Below are 14818 nucleotides of genomic sequence, written 5' to 3'. Positions count from 1 at the left end.
AATAAACTGGTAGATTCCAAAATCAGAATTGTTCAGTATTAAAGTGAGCCCTTATAATTATGCAAGATAATGTTGCATTTAATTACTTTTATTGTCACTAATCATCTGATATTTTTAACTCTTTATGACCATTTTACTATTGAATACTTTAATTTTAATAAACATCAGTATAATTTTGAGTTCAACGAAATGGGTTCATCATGACTAATGATAACATATTTTTAATAAAATTCGACTATGGCATAGACTAATGCACAGGGAGTGTGAATTTCAAATGGGGCTACCTGAATGGGTGACTCTATTTGAAATCTACACCCCTTGTGTGAAAGATTAATAGGTCATGTGTTCCATTGGGGTGTAGGGATTTCAAATGGAATACTCATTAGGATGAAGTCTTGTTATCTTGATTGTGATGAGGAATTGCTTACTTGCTTAATTCGAGTGGTGTCCTCGAACTGTGATGGCTTTCCACAACTTCATGGAAGCATGGACCATCACCCCTAAACTTGCAAAGGGTCTGGATGGCTGTTACACCCGTATGCTAAGAACAGTACTGAATGTGCATTGGAAAGAACATAGGTCAAATGCAGACCTATATGGAGATCTTCCGAAATTAAGCCACAAGATCGGGGAAAGAAGAACCCGGTTTGCTGGCCACTGTTCCAGAAGTGATGAGCCCGCATCAAAAATGGTTCATTGGACACCCAAGCATGGGAGGCGGAAACCTGGAAGACCTGCTCTGACCTACATTGACATTCTGAAAAATGACACGGGACTGGAGGCAGCGGACTTCAAGACAGCAATGGAGGACAGGAAGTTGTGGAAAGCCATCACAGTTCGAGGACACCACTCGAATTAAGCAAGTAAGCAGCCATATAGGTCTGCATTTGACATATGTTCCTTCCAATGCACATTCAGAACAGTTCTTAGCATGCGGGTGTAACCGCCATCCAGACCCTTTGCAAGTTTAGGGGTGATGGTCCATGCTTCGCATCCATAAAGCAGCACCGACTCCACTGTTGCAGCAAAAATTCAAAGTTTGAAACTACTGGTAAGAGTTGACCTCCAGATTTTCTTTAGTTTACTGCACACCCTCCATGCTGCTGCTGCTTTACGTAACTTTACATCCCTTTCTGTGCTTTTCATCCAAGCGCCTAGGTATGTGATGAGGAATACTATACTTTGTTTCACCTCAAGTTTGGTAGTGATACAGGTGCCTATTTCACTTGCTTTCACTTTCACTTGCTTGTGGTGCAACTGTGTAAAAGCACTGACACCTATCAAACTGGAGACGGAATGAAGTATTAGCCTATAGATAGCGCAAGTATGAAATGTTGACAATTCCAACCCAAAAGGTGAACTTGGTTGATATTTTTACTAGATTTTACTAACGTAATTGGAATATTTGACTCCCCTCTCCCTCCTTTTGTTAATAAGACTGATTAGGACATCATCAAACTTTTGGTCTGTTCCCTCACTCCTATAAAGATGGGGAAAACAGGTTATTGCTCTGGCTCTGGCTGGTTTTTAACACAATATATCTATTACTCAGCAGCACAAAGACATAACTCCATTATCTGCTAAAAGCAGGTGCTCATAGCCTCAATTGCCGCAGGGTAAATTTCCCATACAAATAGAGAGCTCCCCCTCTGAAAATCCCAACAAGAATTAAGGGTGCATGCCCTTATTTGCTGGTGGGATTTTTACAGGAGACCACTTTTAGTTTGTGCCTAAAATTCCAGTTATGTCAAGGGAGCCCATATGTGCCATTAGGCGAGTCTTTACAGAATATGAGTTGATTCTGATGGAGCAACTTGATTTAGATATGAGCAAAATATAACCTAAAAACTGCTAGACTTGCAGTGACTGCTCAGTTATACAGCCAAATGAGTTTCCCATCCATCCATAAATACAACTCATTTGTTGAAAATCATTTGACACAAAAGGTGCATTATCGAGATGAAGTAAATATACCAAAATATGTCAAATTTGTTTCTGTTTTTTAATATTACTTAATTTATCTGATAAGTGCTACTATGGTCAGAAATGTTAGAAATTAAAAACCTTTCCAAGTTGTAAATTGATGATTTTCTTTAATATTTTTTCACGGTTGGGACCTTTTAGGAAGTAAATTTTCTCATAAATATAAAACTTTGCATATAATTGGTGCAAGTTCCCATGCATAGGAAATGAGCAGTTTCCAGCACTGTGTAACCGAATTGATATTTTTAGCTGCAATTTTTGTTGATATGTGTTTCTGATTCTATGACAACTTGAAAAGTATCTCAAATTGTTCAAGTTTGAGGTCAAGGTAGTTCCATAGTTCAACAAAAAAATCTGGGAGAGTCCACACTCAATGTCTATACCTCATTATCTAGTTTAATGAAGATGCAAGGAGTTTTAAAAGACTGGGAGAGGCCCCGGAGGCTGGACTCAGTGTTACATGCCTAGCCTCTTGACACCTTCATTCTCGGTCAAATTTGTTGAAACACTTGAACTTTGACTGCTCCTCCATTCAATGTTGCAACATTTTGATTTGGTAATGCCCACCTACAAACAGCGTTCGAAATAGGGCCAGTCAGCCGGCCATTGGCCTGTAACTTTTTGGCCTGGACGGTAACTTTTCTGACTGCCATCTATCTGCCGGCCTGGCTGGCCGGTAACTTTTTAAGGTCAAGCCCGGCTGGCCTGTAACTTTTTGAGGCATATTTCGAACACTGCCTACAAATTAAGATATGCAACATTGATTCAGACTTTCACACCAACACCAAAGAAAGTGCCATTTTAGAATGTCAAATTTGGTGAAAATACAGTTAAAACATTGTCCTACTTTAACATGTTTAACATATAAATGTTCCAACTACTTGAATACCGTGAGTGTAGTTCAATTGCAATAGCAAAGAGTTTGGACTGGGAGAGTATGGACTATGGGTCAAATGTCTAACCTTTTGACATAGTTTGACCATAGCTAGTTCAATTATGAAATAGCAGAGTTTAGACTGGGATAGTCTGGATTCTGTGTCAAATGTCTAACCTCTTGACAGATCAATGAAATATTAAAGAATTTTAGACTGGGAGAGTCTGGACTCTGTGTCAAATGTCTAGCCTCTTGACACAGATCAATGAAATAGCAAAGTAGACTGGGAGAGTCTGGACTCTGTGTCAAATGTCTAGCCTTTTGACACAGATCAATGAAATAGCAAAGGGTTTAGATAGGGAGAGTCTGGACTCTGTGTCAAATGTCTAGCCTCTTGACACAGATCAATGAAGTAGCAAAGAATTTAGACTGTGAGAGTCTGGACTCTGTGTCAAATGTCTAGCCTCTTGACTCAGATCAACGAAATAGCAAAGAATTTAAGACAGGGAGAGTCTGTATTATGTGTCAAATGTCTTACCTCTTGACACAGATCAATGAAATAGCAAAGGGTTTTAGACAGGGAGAGTCTGGACTCTGTGTCAAATGTCTAACCTCTTGACACAGATCAATATAGTAGCAAAGAATTTAGACTGTGAGAGTCTGGACTCTGTGTCAAATGTCTAGCCTCTTGACTCAGATCAACGAAATAGCAAAGAATTTAAGACTGGGAGAGTCTGTATTCTGTGTCAAATGTCTTACCTCTTGACTCAGATCAATGAAATAGCAAAGAATTTAAAACTGGGAGAGTATGGACTCTGTGTCAAATGTCTAGCCACTTGACACAGATCAATTAAATAGCACAGAATTTAAGACTGGGAGAGTCTGGACTCTGTGTCAAATGTCTAGCCTCTTGACACAGATCAATGAAATAACAAAGGGTTTTAGACTGGGAGAGTCTGGACTCTGTGTCAAATGTCTAGCCTCTTGACACAGATCAATGAAATAGCAAAGAGTTTAGATAGGGAGAGTCTGGACTCTGTGTCAAATGTCCAGCCTCTTGACACAGATCAATGAAGTAGCAAAGAATTTAGACTGTGAGAGTCTGGACTCTGTGTCAAATGTCTAGCCTCTTGACTCAGATCAACGAAATAGCAAAGAATTTAAGACAGGGAGAGTCTGTATTATGTGTCAAATGTCTTACCTCTTGACACAGATCAATGAAATAGCAAAGGGTTTTAGACAGGGAGAGTCTGGACTCTGTGTCAAATGTCTAACCTCTTGACACAGATCAATATAGTAGCAAAGAATTTAGACTGTGAGAGTCTGGACTCTGTGTCAAATGTCTAGCCTCTTGACTCAGATCAACGAAATAGCAAAGAATTTAAGACTGGGAGAGTCTGTATTCTGTGTCAAATGTCTTACCTCTTGACTCAGATCAATGAAATAGCAAAGAATTTAAAACTGGGAGAGTATGGACTCTGTGTCAAATGTCTAGCCACTTGACACAGATCAATTAAATAGCACAGAATTTAAGACTGGGAGAGTCTGGACTCTGTGTCAAATGTCTAGCCTCTTGACACAGATCAATGAAATAACAAAGGGTTTTAGACTGGGAGAGTCTGGACTCTGTCAAATGTCTAGCCTCTTGACTCAGAGCAACGAAATAGCAAAGAATTGTAGCTAGGTCAATTCTGAAATAGCAGAGTTTAGACTGGGAGAGTCTGTACTCTGTGTCAAATGTCTAGCCTCTTGACACAGATCAATGAAATAGCAAAGAATTTAGACTGGGAGAGTCTGGACTCTGTCAAATGTCTAGCCTCTTGACACAGATCAATGAAATAGCAAAGAATTTAGACAGGGAGAGTCTGGACTCTGTGTCAAATGTCTAGCCTCTTGACACAGATCAATGAAATAGCAAAGAATTTAGACTGGGAGAGTCTGGACTCTATGTCTAGCCTCTTGACACAGATCAATGAAATAGAAAAGAATTTAAGACTGGGAGAGTCTGGACTCTGTGTCAAATGTCTAGCCTCTTGATACAGATCAATGAAATAGCAAAGAATTTAAGGCTGGGAGAGTCTGTACTCTATGTCAAATGTCTAGCCTCTTGACACAGATCAATGAAATAGCAAAGAGTTTAAACTGGGAGAAAAAAATAAATGTCTAGCCTCTTGACACAGATCAATGAGATAGCAAAGAATTTAAGACTGGGAGAGTCTGTATTTTGTGTCAAATGTCTAACCTCTTGACACAGATCAATGAAATAGCAAAGGGTTTTAGACAGGGAGAGTCTGGACTCTGTGTCAAATGTCTAACCTCTTGACACAGATCAATGAAATAGCAAAGAATTTAGACTGGGAGAGTCTGGACTCTGTGCCAAATGTCTAGCCTCTTGACACAGATCAATGAAATAGCAAAGAGTTTAGATAGGGAGAGTCTGGACTCTGTGTCAAATGTCTAGCCTCTTGACACAGATCAATGAAATAGCAAAGAATTTAGACTGGGAGAGTCTGGACTCTGTGTCAAATGTCTAGCCTCTTGACACAGATCAATGAAAATAGCAAAGAATTTAAGACTGGGAGAGTCTGGACTCTGTGTCAAATGTCTAGCCTCTTGACACAGATCAATGAAATAGCAAAGAGTTTAGATAGGGAGAGTCTGGACTCTGTGTCAAATGTCTAGCCTCTTGACACAGATCAATGAAATAGCTAAGAATTTAGACTGGGAGAGTCTGGACTCTGTGCCAAATGTCTAGCCTCTTGACACAGATCAATGAAATAGCAAAGAGTTTAGATAGGGAGAGTCTGGACTCTGTGTCAAATGTCTAGCCTCTTGACACAGATCAATGAAATAGCTAAGAATTTAGACTGGGAGAGTCTGGACTCTGTGTCAAATGTCTAACCTCTTAACACAGATCAATGAAATAGCAAAGGGTTTAGATAGGGAGAGTCTGGACTCTGTGTCAAATGTCTAGCCTCTTGACACAGATCAATGAAATAGCAAAGAATTTAGACTGGGAGTGTCTGGACTCTGTGTCAAATGTCTAGCCTCTTGACACAGATCAATGAAATAGCAAAGAATTTAAGACTGGTAGAGTATGGACTCTGTGTCAAATGTCTAGCCTCTTGACACAGATCAATGAAAATAGCAAAGAATTTAAGACTGAGAGATTCTGTGTCAAATGTCTAACCTCTTAACACAGATCAATGAAATAGCAAAGGGTTTAGATAGGGAGAGTCTGGACTCTGTGTCAAATGTCTAGCCTCTTGACACAGATCAATGAAATAACAAAGAATTTAGACTGGGAGTGTCTGGACTCTGTGTCAAATGTCTAACCTCTTGACACAGATCAATGAAATAGCAAAGAATTTAAGACTGGGAGAGTATGGACTCTGTGTCAAATGTCTAGCCTCTTGACACAGATCAATGAAAATAGCAAAGAATTTAAGACTGGGAAATTCTGTGTCAAATGTCTTACCTCTTGACACAGATCAATGAAATAGCAAAGGGTTTAGATAGGGAGAGTATGGACTCTGTGTCAAATGTCTAGCCTCTTGACACAGATCAATGAAATAGCAAAGAATTTAGACTGGGAGAGTCTGGACTCTGTGTCAAATGTCTAGCCTCTTGACACAGATCAATGAAATAGCAAAGAATTTAGACTGGGAGTGTCTGGACTCTGTGTCAAATGTCTAACCTCTTGACACAGATCAATGAAATAGCAAAGAATTTAAGACTGGGAGAGTATGGACTCTGTGTCAAATGTCTAGCCTCTTGACACAGATCAATGAAAATAGCAAAAGAATTTAAGACTGGGAAATTCTGTGTCAAATGTCTTACCTCTTGACACAGATCAATGAAATAGCAAAGGGTTTAGATAGGGAGAGTCTGGACTCTGTGTCAAATGTCTAGCCTCTTGACACAGATCAATGAAATAACAAAGAATTTAGACTGGGAGAGTCTGGACTCTGTGTCAAATGTCTAGCCTCTTGACACAGATCAATGAAATAGCAAAGAATTTAGACTGGGAGAGTCTGGACTCTGTCAAATGTCTAGCCTCTTGACACAGATCAATGAAATAGCAAAGAATTTAGACTGGGAGAGTCTGGACTCTGTGTCAAATGTCTAACCTCTTGACACAGATCAATGAATGATAGCAAAGAATTTAGACTGGGAGAGTCTGGACTCTGTGTCAAATGTCTCGACACAGATCAATGAAATAGCAAAGAATTTAGACTGGGAGAGTATGGACTCTGTGTCAAATGTCTAACCTCTTGACACAGATCAATGAAATAACAAAGAATTTAGACTGGGAGAGTCTGGACTCTGTGTCAAATGTCTAGCCTCTTGACACAGATCAATGAAATAGCAAAGGGTTTAGATAGGGAGAGTCTGGACTCTGTGTCAAATGTCTAGCCTCTTGACACAGATCAATGAAATAGCAAAGAATTTAGACTGGGAGAGTCTGGACTCAAATGTCTAGCCTCTTGACACAGATCAATGAAATAGCAAAGAATTTAGACTGGGAGAGTCTGGACTCTGTGTCAAATGTCTATTCTTACCACCTGGTTTAATGAAATAGCAAAGGGTTTTAGACTGGGATGCGAGAGTCTGGATGTCAAGTCACCCCGGGATGTCTTAACACCCGCGACCCCGATCAATTGAAATTAATAAAAAATAGTTCAAGATACAATGTAGGCCTACTATGCCACATGTAGGCCTACAATCTCTCAGTCCCAATGATTCTAAATCTTATCTTGTTTTCACTATATCATCCCCCCTCACCCACATACAAAATGCACACCCCATGCCCTCCTCCAAAAAAGAGGTAAAATCATGCACCACCCTCCCAAAACGTTACCCTGATGGGAGAGGCCCACTAGGTTCAAACTGGTGACACTGGCTCCGGAACCGGGGGGGGGGGCAGGGTGCCGGCGACCCCCAATAATTTTGGTGGCCATAGAAAAGTACCATTGCCCCCCCCCCAATAATTTTCAGGAGAATATTACAGAGGTTTAATTGCTGGGATCAGCTGGGGGAAAATCCATTGGAAAAAATTAAAAGTGGCCTCTGGGTAGGGTAGCCTCTGGGGACCCTAGAAAAAATTCTAAATAGCGCCCTCACACAAAATCAGCTGGTTAATGTTTATATGATTTGCGTCGGGCGAAGTGATCAAAGTTCAAAGAATATAACAGGTTACATAAGGTATTTAATAATCTTTTTTAGTTTGACAGATAAAATATGTGATTTCCGATAAAACTTGTGATTGTTATGAATTTGCAATTGAAGGCATCCAACCTGATTGTTTCTGTCAGAAACGAATTTGTCACCAACGAAACAGCAGAATTCGGAAGACTTGACATGCTTGATCACTTCAAATTCTTGATTTACATATCATAATTCATATCATGTTGATACCATCAAAATTTGTGTGATTTAAAGCTAAATAATAAATTGTGTGTATTTATGGGCGTGTAAATGTGCAGTAATTAGGGGTGGTGTATTAAAATTATACCCAGTCCAGTCCCAGGGACCACTAGTCCTGCCAGCAAGACTTCCTCAGTTTATCATAAACATAATGACATCTACTGACCTAGGTACGACGAGTTACAGTTTAATACTGGAACTAAGGGACCACCAGATGAGATGGTGGGGGATCGAGGGTTGATTGTAGTTCACCACTAGATGCGGAACTCAGTCCTCAATGATAGTCAGTCATTTATCTTTTGGTCGTTATATGACTATCATTTGAGGACTGAGTTGTTATAATATATTTTCCGAGGAGCAATTTCAAACAATAGCTGGGGATTAGTGGGGCAGAGGTTATCTATTGAATCCTTTCATGACCACTGTATCAAGCATAGTCAAGTCTGCCAAGGACACTCGGCACAAATTGAAAGACCATGTCAACTCTCGACAAAAGAATGCATGCATGTCAAAGGTCATACGACACCAATTTGGTGTTTGTTATGCTCCTTGTCAGTACCTATGTCTGGTTCACCACGTAAACTTGTATGGCTCAAAATCGGACCGCTCGCCATTAAGTTTACTGTCATTGCGTATTTTGAAACGGTCGACGTTTTAATGATCCTCGATTCCCGGTCAATTATTTTAGCTCTGTCACGTGTATAATGCTGGTGGGAACCAGCCAAACTTCAGTAAAAAACACGATCGCCGATAATTAACGATGTGATGTGGGACTTGCATAGGATTGCACAGCGAATAAATTTGGCAAAATTTGACCTTTCTAGACAAGTTGATAAAACTTTGTGTGCATAATATGATAAAAGACAGTCTTAAATAAGTATATGTGCATCGCTTTTGGTGTTTTGATGTTTTGTGAGACTGTGAGGGATCCCCAAACACAGGTGACGTAGCCTATTCTTGACTGTGTAATGTTCTTTCAACACACTGCCGTACGGTAATAGTCTTAAATACGTTGGACAGATGGTATCAGTTTGTGAATGATTTCCTTGTACTACGTTGATTGTAGTTCGCAACGCAAAAAAAAAAAAAAACGGGCAAAACGGACACATCATTTTTAAATCGGTATGACATTTTCGTATTGGTTGTAATCCCAGCTTACAAACAATCCCCACCATGGCCTCACATTTCCTGGGATAGGGGAGTCTAATTAAAAAAGAATAAGATACCACAATAACACAATACAAAATATTTTGTAAATGAACCCGGCCTGATAGCCTTTACCAAAGTTGGCATTTTCCCCGAAAAAATATCGCTTATTTTCTCTATCGCTTAAAAATAAGCATCTGAACTTCATCTCTTAGCAAGCAATGAAATATTGGTAGCACTTACACATTTCTCACATCTGTCAAAGGGGACACCCTCATGAAATCCCTATTGGTTTTTACAGGAACTTTCAGTTCCACCCAATTTTCTCCGCAATTTGCTTTTCCTTTTGTAATTATTGGGAGTTTATTCCCCTGATAAGAAATCAAACTTTTTGAATTGTTTCACTACGAGGTATTTATTTTATGACATGTTTTGTGATTTCCCCCTTTGATTGCAATGGTAAGTGTCCCCTTCATGTCCAGGGGCGCGAGATGGAACAACCGAATCCCAGCAAAAAGAAATAATGGGATGAAGCTATTTATCAGAAGTGATGTCAATCATGTCATGCTGACCAACAGACAGCGTTCGAAATAGGGCCGGTCAGCCGGCCATTGGCCTGTAACTGTTTGGCCTGGCCGGTAACTTTTCTGACTGGCATCTATAGTTGCCGGCACGGCTGGCCGGTAACTTTTTACGGTCAAGCCCGGCTGGCCTGTAACTTTTTGAGGCATATTTCGAACACTGCCAACAGAATTCGGATCCCTTGCTTTTGCTCAAAGAATTATGCCCCAGAGTGTGTGACTGTGTGCTCTACTTTGCTCTTACATTTTCATTTTTTTCAACAGCTTCTTTCAACAGCCAGCCTTTTAGTTTGAGGGGGTAAGACAAATTTTTTTCGTCCATCAAAATTGGAAGTCCAGAAAACAAGATGTAATATGCCTGATTTTTACTTTTTTGTACACTGGAAAATCTAATTTCTGTACTACTTGGATTTTATAAACATGTTTCCTTTTCCCTCAATGTAATTAATTTATGAAGTTTTTTTTTTCTTGGTCAGTCCTACATCTCTTTGTTGACCAACCAAGGGTATTAAAATGAACGAACGATATAAAATGTAGAAAGTACTATTTTAGTCTATTCTCAAAGATCTTATGGTTCCAGTTTTAGATGTTGGATGTTTAGACAATGTCTTCAACTTCAAGCAGTTTCCAGCAATGCCTTCCTCAAGTAACCCCGAGTGGACTAAATTTCTATTTTTATTTTGTTTTCTTCAGTTTTTCACCATGACTTGAGGCAAACATATGTGAGTTAACTTTCAGCTAGCTCACAATGGCAACAGCATTATCACCATCAACAAGTCTGGAGGAGTCTATCCATGATTCTACCCTCTGCTATAGCCTTGAAGACAAGGAGGCCCTGGATCTGATGCTTAGACTCCAACAAGACTTTGAACCACGTAACTTGAGGGAAGCATGCGAAGCTCTTGCACAACTCATACAACATGGTAAGCTTTGAATTCTGACAATTTTATCACTCTTTCAGACTTAGGTGTCCAGGGACACTGTGTTTTAAAATCAACATCACATCCTCGACAGCACTGTCCACCTACAAGCCCAGACAACCCTAGCCTCGGTTCAAGGCGTCTGGGCTACCGTATTATGGGGTACATTTGTAGGTTTGCAGTTATTTTATGCATAAATCTCTAGTTTCATCTATCTTTGTGCAGTTTGGGTTGTCTGAGCCTCGGTTCGAGACGCGCTCTGGGATGGTGTTTTTTTTCCCTTTTTTTTTGTTTTGCTTCTCGATCTATTTTTTTATTCAGGTGTTTTCATATCCTGTCAGAACCATGACAACGAAAAGAGGAATCTGTTATTATCATGCACAGATCAGAGGTGGGTGGACAGGATATGAAGACACCTGAATAAAAAAATCAATGGAGAAGCAAAAAAAAAAAATAGAAAAGAAAAACAGCACCCCAGAGCCCAGACGCCTTGAACCGAGGCTAGGGTTGTCTGGGCTTGTAGGTGGACAGTGCTGTCGAGGATGTGATGTTGATTTTAAAACACAGTGTCCCTGGACATCTATATGCCATGGCAGCCCTCATATACACCTCACAGCGCCATCATCCCTAAATCTTGTGTCAAAAATTGCCGTGATAGTACGGCGAATCCTCTCGTTTTTCAAAAGCTACGCATGGCGATTTTGTTCGAGATAGGCCAAGCGACTCGGGCTAAGCATACCATTTACACGATATGAGATACCACAGAGCCTGCCATAGAGTTTCTATTCTAGATCAGTACCACATATGGTGTTGCTATTGTAACGGGACCGAGCTTGCCCCTAATACTTTTGTAAACGACTGATGGAGAAGACTAGCCTTATAAACATACAAGTGGTAGCGTAATATCAAAGACTAGAATTCTCCCCAAGATATGTGGAATCAGTGATGCATGAAAGGAGAAGTAACAGGTAAAAATGAGACTTGACAATTCTGTTTTATATTTGCTTCTTTTGTTATATCTTGTATTGTTATTTTGCTTTCATATTTGTCTTATCACATCACAATTCATAAATACAAGTTAATACACGTACACAATCTCTATTGACGATATTTCCTTATTTATCTTCTTAAGATCCAAATAAATTACTAATAAATGCTGCCTAAAAGTATATACTGTTTGAAGAATCAAGAAGCATAAAAATACAATTTAATCAACAGAATCTCCCATCACATGACATAGTCATAGGCTAGGCCAAGGCCTAGTAGGCCGACTACAGAGTATAGTATCCATGTCTGTACACCTATACGAACTTGCCATGCAACAATGAATGCACACAAAATACAGTGCATAATTTTCCATTGGACTTATGCATGTGTGCGGCAAGTCACTTGCACAATAGGCATAGGCGCTAGGTCAAAACACCGGAGTGCATAACCACCCGGGTGTTGCCACTATTGTGGTAGCCAAGCTGCCCCTAGCTCAATCTGAGCTCCAGAGTAGGGCGTTTTTGCTTTGGTTGGCGGTGCTTACCTTCAAACTGAGTGAAGGTTTGGGTGGACTATTGTCCACCAAGCAATCTGATTAATTTTATGTCGTGCACGGCCTTTTATACTCTCCTGAACGCGTCCATGGAACCTTTTAGCGGCTGCGTTCAAAGCGTAAGCTCCGTTACTATGGATATCGCGCAGTCACTCCGCGTCAGGCGCTCACTTTCGAAAAGATTTTGAACATGACGAAATTTAATAACTAGAACTGCTAGTGTTTTTAAATCAGGAATCAAACTGATGACCCCCTTTTTGACCATGTAAAACATAAAAATACTCAAAAATATCTTAAAATTCTACATCCTTAAACAATTACATCTTAATTAATCCAAAGTTTGATCAACAAAAGTCGTTTTTAAGGAAAGTTACAATTTTTAGGAAAAACTTGTTTACGTTCAGACGATTGATGGCCGGGAAGTTTCAAAATGACAAATCTAAAATTCTTTGAAACAACACATGAAAAACCTGAATTTTGTCCTCAATATTTACTCAGAGACGGTATGTAATACCTTATTTTGTTCCTGACAAAATTATTTACACAATATTATAAGATCTCTGTACAACTTCTAGCAGAATAGTAAAATTTGAAGCCAATTTCGCACGTACGACATGACAAATTTTCTCTGCCGTATTTTCAACACTCGACATAAACTGACGATCGGCAGGTAAACAAATCCAAATATTTACAAAAATATACCTTGTGCAGAGCCATGCAATCATTTTTAAATGCATAATAACAATCAAAAACTACCACGAACACGTGAGCATCGTGACTTTTCTCTAAATATGAATTTGACAAGAGCTGAATTCGCCATTGACAACACACGGAGCTACACGGAGGTAAGCTTAAAAACAGGCCAAAAATCTGAAATCGCATTTTGGCTCTCCGTTTCACTACCCCCTCTTCGAGACTATTTCGTCCCGAAATGTAACATGCATATAATTATTTAACTTCATTACAATTTTAAAAAAAATCAGAGCATTTCCTTGACAAAACGTTAGCAGTACATAGGTAAATTCACTCAACCATTGTTTGGTGACAGGCTGACAATAACATTGTCGTGACCTCGTGACCTCAAAAAGTTTTCCAAAATTAATTGGCTATTTGGCCGATTTACGACTGTACATTATAAAAGCAACTCTATTTCACATGCAAATTATATTATTATGTTTACAAGTTTTATACAAATCTTTCACAGTATCTCCAGCATAAATCATTTAAGCATCTGGTTTTTATACATAGGCTACTCTTCTTCACCAATAAAATATTAATTTACAAGAACCATTTAATTCACCTTGGTGCACATTTCCATCAATTTCATTTTCAAATGAACAATACCAGTTTTAATCTTGACTTTCGAGCTAACGAACAGAAGTCTGTTTCTGCATCAAGTTACACAAAACATCAGTTTAACATTTTACATTTTTGCCATCAATTAATGAACAATATTTAAGTTCAGATATTATGAAAGTTCTATATTCCTCAGCGTCCTTTCTTCTGATGGACCTTGTCTTTAGTTCGATATCTTCAACATCTGAGAATCTACATTATCATACCTCTTTAAGAACTCTCATGAGAAACTTGCCAGATTGGTTCACCGTCGATCATGAGAGGAAATGTTGACTCGCCGCCCTTACATCAATTATGCAAGGTGTAAAGAAACCATACATCATCCAATAAAACATTTGACCTGGTAAAGAATAACCATTGACTAGTCAAATATCACTTTTGCCATTCATTCTTGCACCTGAGTTCGAAAAAGTCCTTGAAGACTTTCTCAGTTGGCAATCCACCCAAGAGCGAAACTTGATTTTCTGTTACCAATGCGCCTACATAGCCTGACATTGCTCTGAAAACATCATGACTGCAATCAGTGAGTCACCGTCGCACCAACCAGAGTTCCAAAATCATAAGGTCTGCATAAACGGCCCGTGATGATGCCTCAACAGTATCAGTAAGAAAACAGATGATGATATCTAGTTGATTTTCATTCGTTAATCTTCTTAAGAGCACATGCCGTATACGACGAAACTTGGCTATCTTCAGTAGATAGCACGTACATATCTAATGGCTATTCAATTAAGCAACCATTATTGTAGGCTTGAAATCGATGTCTGTTATTTAACTGTAGCTATCTCCGTCTCCATTTTATTTTTCTTCATCTGTCTTCGTAATCTGCAATATCTGACATTCAATTCAGAATTAAGGCATGAAATCTCATGTAAAACAACATGAGTGCCCGACAATCAACACTGTCCATTTTTTTTCATGGTGATGTCCCCATATCCATCATTCCAAATGATTGTAAGAATAGTTGTGTCGAAATAAAGTGAGGTGTCTT

At 39.2% G+C, this 14818-nt stretch overlaps 1 protein-coding gene across 1 annotated transcript in view; it reads left to right on the top strand.

The window, feature by feature from the left end:
• The first annotated feature begins 7988 nt into the window (after positions 1–7988).
• LOC140148344 (leucine-rich repeat serine/threonine-protein kinase 2-like) overlaps positions 7989–14818 on the top strand; it is a 169604-nt gene continuing 162774 nt past the window's right edge. Inside the window, exons 1-2 of the mRNA XM_072170267.1 lie at positions 7989–8062; positions 10705–10934. Of these exons, the coding sequence (XP_072026368.1) occupies positions 10760–10934 (175 nt within the window). The 5' untranslated portion in view covers positions 7989–8062; positions 10705–10759. The remainder of the gene's footprint in view (positions 8063–10704; positions 10935–14818) is intronic.

This window comes from Amphiura filiformis, chromosome 3 (genome assembly GCF_039555335.1).
Source record: "Amphiura filiformis chromosome 3, Afil_fr2py, whole genome shotgun sequence".
In the NCBI taxonomy this organism is placed as follows: Eukaryota; Metazoa; Echinodermata; class Ophiuroidea; order Amphilepidida; family Amphiuridae; genus Amphiura; species Amphiura filiformis.
Note: the sequence above shows the minus strand (reverse complement) of the source record. Positions and strands in the feature narration are given on the sequence as shown.